The sequence below is a fragment of the Chamaea fasciata genome, unplaced genomic scaffold (genome assembly GCF_029207755.1).
Source record: "Chamaea fasciata isolate MVZ Bird 193981 ecotype frontalis unplaced genomic scaffold, bChaFas1.0.hap1 SCAF_18, whole genome shotgun sequence".
Lineage (NCBI taxonomy): Eukaryota > Metazoa > Chordata > Aves > Passeriformes > Sylviidae > Chamaea > Chamaea fasciata.
Genome location: NW_027094103.1, coordinates 6,583,647 through 6,599,481, shown reverse-complemented (window position 1 = coordinate 6,599,481; position 15,835 = coordinate 6,583,647). Strand labels below are relative to the sequence as shown.

Below are 15,835 nucleotides of genomic sequence, written 5' to 3'. Positions count from 1 at the left end.
AACAGAGGAGTGAAACCAAAGGCTGGCACCTGAAAACTCACATTTCCCTCTTCTTTATTAGCGGCAAATATGCTTTAGTACGGAGCCCTCCTCGGCAGCTGCACTTCTCCCCAACTCCACAAAGGGCTCTTTGACAAAGCTGTTTGTTTGACGTTCCCTCTTACTGTCAGTGCGTTCTCCTATCCTAGTTCAAGTAGTCCTTTCCTATGCTTTTGCAGGGCAGTTACTTAAGCAGGATCATCTGGAGAGGACTCCTCCAAAGGCTAATGCTTCGCTGTCCCACCCAGGGCAGCTGGGGGCGGATGCTGCCATCTCTGTCGCCATCTCACCCACGGTGCTCAGAGGCTGCTGTGCTCCTGCTGTGTTCAGAGTGGGTGCAGCCTGGGGGAGACTGATGCTCCAGGAACTGGGGCTACTGATACTGTCAGTCTCGTGGTGTGCAACAGGTGCTTTTGAAGTGGACTTCCAGAGAAGGAATAGTTTCAGAAAGAGAGAAAAACGGAGCCAAAATTTGCCTGTGAATCTTCACTTTGGAGGCAGCAAGTAGCACGAAAAGGGAGAAGCTTATCTGTCCAACCCAGACTGGAAAAAATCAACTCAAATTAAAAACCCACACAAAAGAGAGGAGTGAGCAAAGGCAGTTTCTTAATTAGCTTACTGATACTGTGCAGGATCACAGCATATGGCTGTCCTGGGGCTTATATGATGAGCAGAGCGTTTAATTCGTGCTAGTAAGGAGCTGTTAGGGTTCCTCCTGACAGTTCCTGATGTTTAGCTTGTAATATAAATAAATTATGCATAGATTTTAGCAGCAGAGACATAACCTAGTTACATGCAACCTTAATGCTTTACAATCATATCTTGAGGTATAAATTTAAAGTTGTGCACTTGCTTACTGCCTTTTGTCATTACTTAGGAATGAATCTAGGTCCCTCCTCCCTTGGTTGTCAGGAAAGGGAATCTACAAAAATGTCTGTTGCCGTGGTGGGGTGAAGAGGAGGACTGCAGCAAAGCTCCCTGCAGTCACTCTAATGGAAGTAGTCTGCTTTGGAAGGCTTGAGAGCCCTGATCCTTTGTTAGATTAGTACCACCTCCTTTCTGTATTTTTGCGAGTCTTTGTCATGGCAGCAAGCATGTGTGATAAAGCAAGCAAAGCTGGCCCTTGGCCTTTCCTCCAGGCAGAGACTGGAATAATTTGTAAGCTAAGTAGCTGCTGGGCATCGTGGAATTCTCGTGCAGTGCGTTTCTGCATCGTTTTGCATTACAGGAGAGCAAGCTGAGGCCCTCCAAGTAGGTCATGCAAGGAGGTAACCAGTCAGCATTTTGTTGAAAAGGCACTCCGAGGTGTTTTGGGTATAGAATGCCACAGATAACAAGGTACAGATGTCCAGTCCGTCCTTTGTTAAACCGAGCTCTTGAGCCCCAGCCAGTTCCAGAGAGCTCGTGCAGGCAGACATGGGTGTGGGGTGGGACAGGGTGCCCTGTAGAGCTCTTGCTCTGTGCTGCTGTTGCTGGAGCACAGCTTGTGAAGCCCTTTTTCAGGAGTGGCTTTTGCTACGTCCTCTCAAGCATTTGGTCAACTAAACAAAACCAACCGCGTTATTTAACTAGGGGGAAGGGTTTGCATGCAAAGAAAAGGGGGCTGCTCTGCTGCTTCTGTCTTGGGTGTAACTGGTCAGAGAATGCTGGAGTGGAGCAGCAGTGTCCAGTGGGATCCCAGCTCTGAACAGCTACTACCCAGCTGCTCCCTACCTAAATCAGCGTCAGTGGTGCTCCTCTGGCTTTCTGTGCATTTCATTTGGACTTCGGTTTCTTTCTGCTTTCTTTACCATATTCTCTGCTGGAGTTCTGATTGAGCTCGCTGCTGCCAAACTGCACTGTGCTGTACAGGGCCCTCTGACCAGAGCTGCCTGGATCAGGCTATCTTTGTGTCACAGGCAGCTTCTTTCTTTTTCTCTCTTCTTTTCAGAACAATGAACTTTAATGCCAATTAAACCTTCTGGTACTTGATGTGAACTGAAGTATGGAATCCATTCTATTTCTGCATGAAATGATGGAATGATTTTTAAACGTTGTACATTCCTCCTTTGAGACTTAGTGGACCCAGAAATACGCTTGGAAATAGAGTTCATTTACTACAACAATTATTGATCCGTCTCCTTTGGCTGGCATCCAAATAAAAATTTCTTCTTTGTGAAGCACTGTGTGGGTGTGAAGGGTGTTTGTATAGCAAGGGTTCTGCCTGCCAGAGCAGGTGGACAGAACAACTAACATATTTTAAGTTAGACTTGTGAGAAGCTGGTAGTCTTTTATCAGCCAGAGTATGCAGAACTCAGTGTCTGGACAGCAGAGCCTCAGTGATGGTGCTGGTCAGATTCTGGGAGGGGCTGGAAAGCGCTCGTCACTGTCTCGGCTTCAGCTCTCAGCCGTGATTCTTCCAGGGAAAGGTGGAGGTGTTACTAGGAGGATGTCTTGATAATTTCCAGTTCAACTTTCTATTTATGGGAAAAGCAAAGTCTCCAAGCTGTTGTCTTCATTCCCAGCTAGATGTCTAAACAAAGTGCTTTTTACACCTGCTGAACTGAGGCAGGAGGGTAAGTGTTCAGTAACACTCCAGGCTTGGCTTCCTCTGCAGCGCTGTAGGATAGCAACTGATGGTTCTCTCCAGCCAAGAGGCAGACACAACAGTCCTGGAAATACTAGTTCTAATTTTCAGAGAAGAGGGTGCCTCTGCCTTTATTTTCAAGTTTCTCTTCATCATTATAAAGAAAACAATCCAAAAGCTCTCCACATCTCCACTCTGTTGGATTGTTAGGGAGAGCACAGAGGGGGCGCTGCCATGTGATTGCATTGAAAGAGTGCAAATTAAGTACCCTGTACTTAATTACTTTTAAGTCTTTTCTCTTGAAGATAATTCTGGTGTGTGGTAGAGACAGTAGTAACAGCTCACCTCTCCTAGGGGTGACGAATGCCAGCTCTGTTCTGCAGATGGAAATGTAGCATTCAGAATTGCATATTATTAAGACAACTCTTTGGTGATAATGATAACCTTATCTGAGGCGTGAACAGATTTCTCAGCACACTCGCCCCCACTCTCTGAAGTCTTTAATAGCAACAGACTGCATTCCTAGCCTGACGAGTTTCTCTGCCCGTAGGTATGTACTTTATTTAACATTTACTTAGTGCCTCCTTGTTTTGTTGGTTTTTTGGGTTTTTTTCCCAGGGAAAGCATATATTGCAACATCCTTACAAATTGTCTTCCGTTAGTCCTAGTGACAGTCTGGACTCCAAGAATTTGAGGAATAATCGAGGTTGCTTTTTCTAGCTAAAGGCTGGAGATGTAAAATCTCTGGAATGAGATTTGTGCTTTACTGTTTTACATAAAATCAGTCATCCAGTTGGTTTCTTTCCTGTATACCTGGAGTCACATGGGCAGTAATTCAGTGTTTTGTTTCTAGAATTGTCCTTCAGACTGTGTATATTTACAGGAAGCACGCTGAAGGCTTCTATTACCCTTTGCATTGTGACATAAGAAAGACACTTGTGTTTTTAAAATACATTTGTCATTTAATAAACTCTTGGAAAAGTACTGAGTAGCAGCAAAGGCAAGGAAAGTAGCAGGAGACCTTCCTAGGGGTGAAGAGACCAGGCAAGGGAAGCAGACTGTACAGAGCACTGGGGATGAATGGCAGGTCTCACTTGTCACTGGTTTGTGTAAAAATAGCTTGGGTGGTTCCCCCTCACCATTCCCACCCTTCTGAGTGGGCACTCAACATTATTTTCATTTGTAATAGGATATTTGCCCATCATCAGTCCCTCAGAAGCCCTGCAGAGTTGTTCAGACCTCAGTAAGTAGCTTTGACTTGCATCTACAGAGGTCCTTAAAATTAATTTGTCCCAGCAAGCAAGTCAGTGAGATCATCTGTTTAATTGCAAAATCTTGTGGCCCTTCCCGTTCTTGCATGGCATCCCATCTCCTAAGTAACAGAGGTAGCAGTGTCTCAGCTGGGGTCCTTTCTGTTTGGTGTCTTGTGTGAAACACTCCGTCCACTGAAGAATTACTTCTGCTGTAAAGCAGTGCTTGTCTAATGTGTAGAAAAGTTAAATGAAAAGCAAAGCTCTCTACTTTCCCCCAGTCTGGATGCCATATGTTACGTATCTCCATTGCACAGGTTTCTGGCCTGAGTGAGGCTGTGCATTCCTTCTGTGGAGCGTTGCCCTGTGTAAGGGGGCTGCAGATCCTCTGTTAACTGCTGGAATCAGTCATTTTTGTTGATTTCCATCACTCTTGGAAGGAGGGTGTTGAGAAATCTTGCTTTGAAAGCTTCTTTTGGACGATGGTTTGGTTACGTCTTTCATTCCATCACGTTTAACAGATAAAAGATGCAGAACAATCCCAGTGCAGATGTGACATGGGAGGAGATTTGTCCTGTCTCCTGTAAGTGGAGTGCTCTGTCAGGTTGGTTATTCCATGACAGTTTCTGTTCAGTTTTTCATGACCAGTGCCAGCAGTAGCCCTTCTGTCCATGTCACCCCTTTTGTTTTCATCCTCCAGCCCCTCCTAAAGACCCAGGATGAATGTGATCAATGACTACCAGGTGATTCCTTCAAGGAGGTAGATGGTAGAGCCTTAATGCCACGGCAGAAATGCAACCTGCCATGTTCCTGTGTTTCAGGGGCAGGTGAAGGGGCTGTGGATCGTGGAAAGCAAACCTGGCAGCACTTCTGGAATTGCCAGATGAGAACTTAGTCAAAGCACAGTGCCATGATTTTAGACCTTTGAGAGGTCTGGCATGGATCTGAAATGCAAATATTTCCGTGGGATTTGGGAGATCTTCACTGCCTTTTGCAGTGTTGGAGCAGCAGGAGGAGTAGACTCATGATGCAGGTGCTGATCTCCCTGGGCTGCTGGGAGAAGAGTGGGAGCTGAGCTCTCCCATAGGTCTGGGGTACAGTTACAGACAAGGAAACGGGGAGCTAAACCCCAAGGGCTGCAGAAAGCTCATTACCCAGGGAGAGAGGACTAACAAAATCCTGAGAGTTGGGTATTTATAGAGCAGATGTTTCTGCATGAGATGCTCATAAGGATACATTTTGTGATGTGCTCGTTAAAACATTAAAAACTGCAAAGTTTGATGTCTGGATAACTTAGTCATAGCATTAATTAGCTATTAACTTGATCCTGCAGAGTTTTCATGCTTATTTATGTGTGATATATGTGGGAATTCTTTCTCGAGGCAATAATTTTCAGTAAATTTTTCTACAGCTGAAGAGACAGTGGTATCAGCAGGTCACTCTCTTAGTGATACAATATTATAATATTTTTTTCAATCATAACCTTATCAGTGTCTACCTTGATATTAGCCCCAGTACAGATCAAGAAGAAAGCAGGATACACAATCCTGTGATGCTGTTCATAACCAAAATGTAAACCAGATGTGGTGCAAGTGTGGTAGCACAAATGAACCACCGAAAAATTTGTTCTGAATGGGCCATGGGGCAAGGAAGGCGTGAAGGTTGAGCTGCTCTGCCTTTAGTCTGCAAGTGTTGCTTATGAATTCTAACACTCTGAGACTTAATGAGGAATAAAAAATGTGATACACAGCTTCAGATAAGACCATTTATAGTGGATTCCTGTCACCCTGAAGCTTAATAAGTAGTGTTCCACATTAATAGATATGCTTGAAGGTGGAGCTGCTATCATTTATTGTTATAACTCCTGAAAGGTATCGCAGAGAATTTGAATTCTCATTTCAGTTTCATAAAGACGTAGCATTAAAATTCACATTTGTGTTTTTGATACAAAAGGATTAGTACAGCTGGAGATGGGAAAACAGCATGTAGAATTCTCTTCCATCTATCCTGTAGAATCATTTTAATATCCACTTTACCTGCCTCCTATCATCCATTGCTAGAGGTGAAGCTGTGTTAGGACTTGAGGAAAGAATTCGTTTATCTGTGCATTTCATTTGTGTTCTTAATTGAAAGTTAATGTGCTGTTGCAGCAACCAGCTCACAATTAAGTGTCTTCAGATTTTGAGAGGTCTCTGAGAAAGTGTGGGTTTTCCAAGCTATCCAATTAACACAGCAGCCTGCCCAGATGACCGGGACATGGGAGGGGAGGGTGATTGATTTGTCACTCACTTGGAGATTGGCAGTCCTGTAGTTAAAACCAAAAACTGTCTGCATGATCCTGATACCAGAAGGTAATGATGGTGTCCTGAGCTTTTGAGAGGTGACCTTACATGGCTTTGTGGGATTCCAAGACCTGAAAGTCAAAAGGTTGTCTGTGTTATTGTCGAAATTACTGTTTCAGCTTTGGGAAGAGGTTTGGTCAGTGAGCACTATTAAGCATAATTTTGTCACTTCATTTTCCCCCTGAAGAAAAAGGATGGGGGTAAGGAAGCGTTTGGAAAATTGACTTGAATTTTACTTATTTATTGAGTAATGGCAGACTGATGCTTATGCAAGGCCGGGGTATCAGTTTGTGCTCGCTGGATGAGTGAGGCCAAGTTCAGAGGTCTCCTCTGACAGTTTCTGCAGTCATTGATAAGTGTAATTTTTAGCAACTCCAAGTAGCCTTCCACTCTGTCTCGCTTCTTCTACCTGTGCCATTCTCTTGTGCAGTGTTTTGAGAAATTCAAAGCCATGTAAACAGATGTCCTTTCCTTACTAAAGGTGACTGATCCAGACTTCGTGCTGAATCTGCTGCACACAGCTTTTTCAGTTTCTGTGGTCATGATACTGCTGAGCAATCTTGTGACTTTGCATGTTTTTCCTAAGGTGGTGGAAGTATCTTTCCGTTTGGAACTGCTGGTTTTGAAATTAAATTTTTGGTTTGCATGCTGTTTGCTCTGCAGACTCCAGCCTGGTTTCAGGTGAGTCCTTGGACTCGCCAGCAAAGCAGAGGATGTGTTTGTAGGCACCCTTGGGATTGTGTTCCCCTTTTTGTTCAGGCTCAGAGGGTTGCAGATGTGCATTGCCCACGCTTTAATGAGATTTAGCAGGTTTGTCAGTCTACTTGGCCTCCTAATTTTTCATCCAAGGTGATGAGCTCTTAATAATTGTAGTATAAATCAATGCACCTTCAGCTTCATAGTGGAGGTTGCAGGGCTAAATTTTCTTTCGACTCTCTCCTGTCAGGAATGTAAGTTCAGATGGAGCAGAAGCACGCCGAAGACTGAGGGAGTGTGATGGCCTGGTGGACGCCCTCCTTCATGCTTTGCAGTCTGCAGTTGGCAAGAAGGACACGGACAATAAGGTGAATTTGAGTATTAAAGCAGAGTGGATGTTTGCATTAAGTTATGCTGAAGTGTTGCACTGGGATCCAGCTTCTGTTTGCTGGTATCAGAAGAGGATAATGCCTGCCTCAGAAAATAGAGCAGTTGTCTTCCTCTTATCCCTGTTACCCATGGTACTGCTGATGGGGTATGAGCAGGATGCTGCTGTGTTTCCCTCTATGGCTGATGAGGGGAGCAAAGGCTGGTTGCTGAGAGAGGTGGGGAGAGTAGTCCTTTATTGTCAGTGACATTATTGCTGTTGTTCTGAGTTACTTAATTGGCATTTAAAAGTGCAGTCTCCAAATCAGAATTGAGTCCCATTTGCACAGAGCAGCAAAGGAGTCAGTTCCCATTTTAAAGACTTTATTCAGCACCATCTCTGAAGACTGAAGTGCTTAGACATTAAGAAATGTCTTCAGACCTGCAACACTTAGCTGTGGCTTTTTTTCTTGGTGCAGATTTTATTAATCTGTTTTTATCATCATCTCATCCCGTGGCACTTAAAAGTGTATTTATATGCATGAGGAATATCATAACTTTAACCTGTTTTTAAAAAGAGCACACTATTTCTTTAGAACACCAGAAGGCTTGTAAAGCGTCCTTATTTTGTTCTGAGTCTCACCATGTGATGGCCTGAACAAGGGGGTTACAAAGCCCTGTTACTTAATCAGGTAATTTTGGAAGTGGATTTTGTAACCACCTGGTGGTTTCCTTTGCAACCTACAGAGCATTGCTCTTGTCAGAGCCCGATGTGCTGTGGATTAGCTATTACTACAGGGCAACGTGTGTTCGCATTGAAATCCTCACTAGGCCTAGGCTTTGACCCAGAGAAAATTTAATAAAATGGGCCCCTTGGAGATTGTAAATGTTGGAAGAATGAGAGAGAGACTTGGATTAAAATAAGATCCTTATATGATCATTTTCTGCTGTGTGTTTGATCTTTCAGTGAATTGTATTCTTTATGTAAGATCAAGTGGTATTTTTGATTAGAGAGTTTTCATTTTGAATGGATACTATTTATAAAGTGCTTCACTTTTGGAAAAATAAAATGGGGTTTAGAAGAAGAATGAACTTTAATTTAAGGGTCTTGACTAAATCTTCCTTGAAAGCTATGTGGTTTTCCTGGGACAGGTGGCCTTCTTTTTTCAATTTCTCCAAGCCTTCCTCTGAGCAATACAATGGTTTGCAGGTGAGAGGGTGCAATACTTTGTATAACATAAATTTCTCTGTAACAGTCTGTGGAGAACTGTGTGTGCATCATGCGGAACCTTTCCTATCACGTCCACAAAGAGGTCCCTGGAGCTGATAAGTACCAAGAACTAGATGCTGGTCAGACTGCAGGCACAGGAGGCTCCCAGAAGAAGAAGAAAGATGATGCTGGTTGTTTTGGTGGAAAAAAGGCTAAAGGTATGTGTTGCAAAAAGCTCAGAACTGGAAATGGATTTGGGCGTCATGGTGCTGTGCAGTCCTGCTCTTGCAAGCGCATTCATTCACCATGCTCGTTGAGGATGATGCAGTTTGTGCAGTGTTTGCAGTGTCCTGGCATGTGCTTATCTCCTGTGTTACATCACTGTTGGATGTTTGGGATTCTTTTTTCCACAATTGCTGTAATTCTGTTTTGGCTTTAAACAGGAGTGCTGCATGCTGACGGCTGACACTGTGCTGTTGGAGCAAGGTGGATGTGTTCTGCCCCTCCTCTGCGCTGCTGTGTTCTGCTCAGTCCCCTTGCCTGGCTGTGTAGCATGTGTGCCCCTCTCGGGAAGCCAGGCCAGCATGGATCCATCCATCCATCCATCCCCGTGCATGGCACTCCTGCCTGTGCATCTTCCATGCCTCCAGACTCTCGTACATTGATAACAAACTGAAAGCCTCCCCTCCCACTCAGCCAAGACATACAACCTCCCAATTCAGTCACTATTTCAGGAATTTAAATTGCAAACACGATTTTGTAGCTTTTAATTGTCAGTCACTTTTAGACCTGTTCTCTCCTCTGGGGCATGAGTGTTGGAAATGAGTTTCATTATAAGAGAGGATTAATAGTCTCAGTAACCCCCCTTCCGTGTTTCCTTTACAAAGAGACACTCAAATTATATCTGTTTTCTTTGTTGTTTTAGAGAAATTGCTGTTCTAGACTGAATTATGTTTTCTTTCCTTTCTTAGAGAAGTGACTATTTTAGATTAATTCAGAGATAATGAATTCCATTTTCTGTCTAGGCTTCATTCTCCTCATTCATGTGCACATGCATCCTGGCTTATTATTTATAGCCAGGTACAAGGAAGGGTTTTGCCCCTAAAGATCTGAAATGAAGTTGTTTGAACTTGTTGGACTGTGTGCTGCACATTACTCTTTGATCTGACCTGCACAAGTTATTAAAATATTATGTGTCTCCATATGTGTTAGAGAAGTCATCACAGTGTGAACTTGCTTTTGCAGACTAGTCTGTCATCAACTACATTTAAACTTCTTAAAATAAAAAAAAAAAAAAATTGATGAGAGTCTTCTAAAGACTGGGGAGAAAACTAAAGAAATAATTCTGCCTGCCTGGCCAGCCTGTTGTCACAGGGGGTGACTGAACCTGCAGTGTGATACCCTTTGGAGCCCTTGCATGTGTGCTGACTCCAGCTGTTCCCTGCCGCTTGCAGTCCGTGTTGTTGCTTTGCTTGAGAGCAGCACAGTCAATGGAAACGCTTCAGCCATAAAAGCTCTGAGTGCCCTGTGGGAGGAGGGTGTTGTGCTGAGGGAGGCCTGTCCTCATCCCTTCGATGGCAGTGGCCAGGAGCACTCTCAGGTGTGTCCCAGGCCAGGTGTCTGCCTGGGCCCACCTAGGGAAACCTGTCCCGGGGCTGTGCACCCAGGTGCTGTCTGTTCATCAGCTGAAGCACGCCAGGTCGTGTCTTTTTGGACAAATCGATCTCAAAACCATCTGATGCTGGGGATGAGCCTGTGGATTGCAGCAGGGAGTGCAGGCACTCAGTGACAGCCTGGGTTTGGCTCTGTGTGTTCGGCAGGAAATGACAGTATATTTTAATGGGTTTTTCCACCTTTTAGTAGTGCTCTTTTGAAAGTGTGCTGTTCCCCAGAGGGAAATCAACTGGTGATAATGCTGAGCTCACAGCCCATAGGATGTAGATCAGAAGAATAGAGGGTCTCAGACAACTGTTGTTCTTAAAAAATAAAAGTTAAAATCCATTCATAAATGTGCTTTTAAAATCATAAAGAAAAGCTCCCTTGTCTTGCTGTTAAATTTATGTGGGTACTGGTCTGAACTTACCTTAATTTTCTCAGTCCAGGACTTCAAAACTGACCTATTCTCTCCTTTCTCGTTCACTTAATCTCGCCGTGTTTCCATGTTTATTTTATTTTATTTCATGGTCATTGATCACAGCATTTCAAACACCTCTGCAAAGGGCTAGTCATCCTTCTGTCCCCTCAGTTCTGTAAGAACCTTTTCATTTAATAAAAAGAGAAAGAAAAGGGGGGAAAAAAAAGCTGTGCAAAGAAGGATTTGGGGTTTTTAGCAGGAACAAAAGGGAGAAAGTAAAATACCTTGGTTTGGTTTTTTAATTGATGAAACTTCTGTAGTCTTGTAATAGTCAGGTTTTGAACCTGTTCTGTGAAATTCTGCCTCTTTGTGACTGTTCCTTTGTATTTTCTTCATCCTGTAAATTTTTGTTTTCCTTTTGCTGCTTTTCTGGTAATTAGAGGAGTGGTTCAATCAAGGTGAGTCTGCAATACTTTCTTTTCATCATCATCATCATAACATGCTTTGTTCGGCTTTCACATGCAAGGCTAAGAGCTGAGATCAAGGTCTTGTCCATCCACCTTCTCCTCTGCTCCCCCAGCACATCCTCCTGTTCATTTCAGCAGCCATGGAAAAACCCTCTGAGGGAGCTTTTGCAGTTTGGTCTTTCTTTACCACGAATGGAAAACACGAGGATTTATTGATTCTTGGTGTAAGTGCAGGAGGGGCATTGCTGTGCAGCTGGCCTGCTAAGCCCAGGGGAGCAGGGACACCCAGGTGTGGGCCGTGTCACCAGCCCTGTCACACGGAAGGCTCTGCTGGCTGGTGTGGGGGGTGGACGGAGCCGTGAGCTGCAGCCGCTTGGCTCTGCGCTCTCAGAGGGGCTTGGTCCTTTTTCTGCTGCAGCTCTGGTACTGGCGCACACAGGAGCGCGATGAAGCTACCCCAGTACCTGTCTCAGGGGATAGGCTTCAGTTTCTCATCCCAGCTCAATAAGTAAAATTCCACCTGGAAGACACAAGTGTGAGGCTAAAGTTTCTCTGGGCTGGGATGTTAATAGGCTGTGGGGGCCTGGGAAACTCCTTTACTGAGACTGATTTGAGGGTGAAGGCCAGGGGCATTTTCAGGTCGTGACCCTTGCTTCAGATCATGGTTTCGGAGGGTTGGGCCAAAGGAGGAATTCCGGGGAGGGGAAAAGCCAACCCACCAAAATCTAGTTGTCTTCCCAACAAATGGTGTTGGGTAGTGTTCTGCAGTACACTGATTTTGGACTGTGAGAGGTGAGGCTGTGGAGGATGGATTTGTTGGCAGGACAGAGCTCAGCCCTTGGTTTCTGGCACTCCTTTGTGGCCAGCTCAGTGGCTGTAATAATGAGCACTCAGGAGGATAAGGTGGCATTGTTATGAAGAAGCTCTTTCCCTTAAGCTTTTATTTCAACCAGAAAGCAAGCATTTGGGATTAATCCTTCAGCAGAAATGGTCTGGCAGCACCATGGTTTGATTATCCTGTAAAGCAAAACGACATTTGAGGAAGATCAACAACATTATTAGTGGTTAATAACACTGGGTCACACTTCAGAGTCTGTATGGAGTTTCTGACAGATGGAAAATGCTGAAGGTCATGTTTTGGTTGTTTCTTACATAATGAAAAGTAGCAAGGGGAGAGAGGGGAGGAATTTTAATCCCTCTGTTTCAGAGACTGCAAATTGCATCCTGCACAAGCAAGTCTCCTGTCAGTGAATGTTCCCAAACCACAGTGCTGTGCCAATCCTACAGCCAGGTTTCATAGAACAGGCCTGTCAGCAGGCGTGTTCAAAACACTCTCTTGGCGAAGTCTGGAGCCATGCTTCTCATCCAACAGCATTGGCTTTTCTCGGGCGCACCTCAGGCTGGAACACCTGGAGAACCTGGACACAGGTGGAAATTGAAATGTACAAAAACAGATCTAAAACTTCTCTCCTGCTGCACGTGCAGTTTGTGCTGTGGTTTCAGCATCCTTGTGGTGCACAGCCTGATAGTGAGGATCCAGGAAGTGGCAGTGGTGTGCTCCATACAAATCCCAGCCACGTGGGTTGTGTGTGTGTTCACATCCCTGTTGTGAGCAAGTGCACGGGTTTGAGGGACAGAGCCGGGTGTTCAGAGCTACAGAATCTGGCAGTGACGCTGATTTTCTCATGTTATCAGGGGTGCGTGGGGATGGCTGAGAGGGTTTTAATCAGTAGAAGACTCCAATATTTGTGAAAATCAAATGGGAAAAATAGCTGCTGGGCCTCAGATTGAAGCCTTTGCTTTCTGGGTGGATTTGTTTTGTAGTGTTCTTGTAGCTTGCTCACCTTGTCCCTATAGGAGCCCTGGAAAGGGGCTTGGGGTATTTCCAAACCAAATCCATTTGATTAAGCAAGTAATTTGTAGAGTTGAAATCCCCTTGGTCAGAGTTCTGTGTTTTGTACTGCTGCCATTGGCAAGCAGCTGGCAGCTTCTGCTTTGAACAGACAGGCTCTGGCCTGTGAGGTGGGAGTTCCTCAGAGGGCTGAGACGCAAGGCAGCAGAGGCTCCTCCAGACCAGCCAGTGTTTGCTGTCTGGCCCAGAAATGGAGACACGGCAACCGAGGAGCCCAGGGCACAGGTGGAGGGTGCTGTCTTTATGAAAGATGGGTCAATAAATGGGCAGCTGCTTTGGCATTCCCAGCTCAAAAGCAGCAGCCAACACTGCGCTCCCGGACAATTCCTCCTTAACAAGTTGTGCTCAGACACAGTGCTTACTAAACACTGCCGCTGGGAAGAAGGGAACTCTTACTGTGCCATCTCCGTTCTGCAGGGCTGATAGAAGTGCCAAAGCAACCTTTAAATTACAGAGAGAACTTTTGAAATAAGTAGTTGTGTCAAGTGAGGTCTGGCTCTCTGAGAGCATGTTCTGAGATTTAAACTATCTAATGGCAGAGCCCTAAAATTTGGGGTCATGTGAAAAAACAGTTTGTCCTACTTGTAGATAAGGTGGAGTCACATTTATTGGTCTGCTTTAAGTCTGTAATCTTTCCTACACTGACTTCCTTCCTTGAATGCTTTCTTCCTTTTAATTCCCTCTGCCCTGGTTTTTCATGTCAATGCCCGAAGAGTCAACAAGGGTTTGCAGCCAGTTACTGGGTTCAGCTGCCATTATGAAATACAGAGTCCTTTGGGGATGTACAGCACCTTTTCGTTCTGGTATTTGATTCCCCAGGCAATGTGTTGCTCCTTTCACAGAGCAAAAAATTGGTGGAAGGCTGCCAGGTGCCACCGATTCCTGTTCCTTCCTTTAGAAAAGATACCTTTCAAGAAGTGCTGTGGTACCTGGCTGCATGACCTTTTGGCAGCTTAGATGGGCTTTTACATACTTTAGTTCAGGAAATTACTTCAGATAGGCAGAACTTCTAGGTGTATGTTTTGTTTTGCACAGCAGTTGAAGTTGGCTGGTATTCTATGTTGGCATTTCAGAAGAAAAGGGTGTGATTCCATCCCCTCCCAAAGAAAGGGAGAGTGGAGGATGGAATACTAGCTTGAGGGGAGGTTTCCCTCTTAATGTTATTCCTAAATATTCATAATGGTATTTAAAAGCTCTGATTCTTCTCGGTGCGGTACTCAGTCCTTTTATCCTTTTGTCGAGAGGAAAGGCAGGGTGACCCATTGAATTCACTGTGCTCGTACCAGCCTCCTGCTGTAACCCGGCAGGGACTGGCCTTTCCCATCCCGTGACCTGTTGGCACTCAAGACTCAGACTAATCTTCTCGTTGCCTTTTCAAGGCCCATTTTCCTGTTTGCTTCTAAGCAGCCTGACTGGTGGAGCTTCCAGCCCTTTCTGTAAAACCTCCATCAGCAGCCTGGCAGTCCCTGTGCAGAAGCCACTTCTGGCAGCTTAAATTGCGTTGCCCGAATTCATCCCATCGCACCTGCTTTCCCTGCTCTGGAGGGAGAGGAACTAAATAACTTGATTTTTCCCCCCTCAAAATAATTTGGGAAAGCTAAATAGTACACTGCAGTCCTCAGAAGCCATGCAGATTCTTGCACTGCCTTCCAAATCTCTTTCTCTGCTGGCAAGGTTCCTGCTTTTCCCACAGCATCCATTGTGGGCTTACCCAAGGCAGTGTCTCCCCTTGGGGTTATGGAAGGTAACCCTTCCCTCCCCACGTGTTTACATAACCTTGAATTCTCAACCTAAATAAAAGGGCAGGTTTTGTTCTGTTTTATGTAAAGGTGGTGGAAATTAAAGCTGATGTAATAGTTTGACACTGTTTCTTAGCAAAAGTATGGAATTATTTCCATTAGCTCCTAATAAATAGCAGAAATGACACTTTGTTGATTGAAGGGCAATTCAAGGTCAAGTTGTTGGCTGCTGTCTGTACAATATATTAAATCTAGGTCTTCCTGCCTGGTTGTTGCATTGAGAATAGAGGCTGCAAAGCAAAGCTGTTGTTTTTTTGCTCTGCTGCTGAGTTTTTGCTTCAGCTAAGCTTCAGGTCAAAATTCCTCTGTGAAAACAACAAGTAAACACTGGGCTTCTGAGGGAGGGGCACAGCTTTGCCAAGGAGGGAAATGGCACAATTTTCCAAGGTTTAAAGCACTCCTAAGACTCTGAAACGCTTGTGCTAAGCATGTTTGCAGATCAACCTGCAAGCAGCACGGGTGTTTGTCCCTAAGTTTGCTCATGCTAAAACCACAGCTGTGCAGCTGGACTGCCAGTCAGATACATACAATTATGGGTAGCAGTCTGTGATTTATATTCTGGGTCTGTATCTTCTCCCATCTTTTGATGCACATGACAGTAACTTACCTGTCAGTATACTGACAGTCTTCTCCATCTGTTGTCTTCTTTTTTTGCACAGGAAAGAAGAATGGAGATTTGGACAGGAATTTTGATACACTTGATTTGCCTAAGCGGTCTGAAGCAGCAAAAGGTAATGCTAATGTTTGTGCTTTTGGAAATAACAAGTAGCTTGGGAGCTGGAGGCTCTTAAAGGGGCTTGAGACATGAGCATATCAGGCTGATCTCTTTCTTTTGTAGTCAGTTAATTGAAATAATGGATATATCTGTGCGTGCTGTTATCTAGTGTTGAATACTGGATATGAATTTTTATCTAAGACTGCTGAATTGGTGGAATCTCGTAGAAGAAGCCTGTCTGATTTGGTGTTAGGTGATTGTAACTCCTGAGAGGGGTGAGTGCAAGCTCTCCTCCTCTGCAGCTCCATCTCCAACCCACCTGCACCAGACCTGACTGTAAGGAGTTGTGAAATGCACGTGGTGAAAGTACTTGTCACTGACCCTTTCCCCTCCCTGGCC

At 44.7% G+C, this 15,835-nt stretch overlaps 1 protein-coding gene across 15 annotated transcripts in view; it reads left to right on the top strand.

Moving 5' to 3' along the window:
* Window positions 1–15,835, top strand: part of ARVCF (ARVCF delta catenin family member) — a 249,261-nt gene that overhangs the window by 190,719 nt on the left and 42,707 nt on the right. For all 15 annotated transcript variants that reach the window (XM_066200014.1, XM_066200011.1, XM_066200013.1 and 12 more), the window contains 3 exons: window positions 7,144–7,261; window positions 8,516–8,687; window positions 15,381–15,452. In XM_066200014.1, the coding sequence (XP_066056111.1) occupies window positions 7,144–7,261; window positions 8,516–8,687; window positions 15,381–15,452 (362 nt within the window). The remainder of the gene's footprint in view (window positions 1–7,143; window positions 7,262–8,515; window positions 8,688–15,380; window positions 15,453–15,835) is intronic.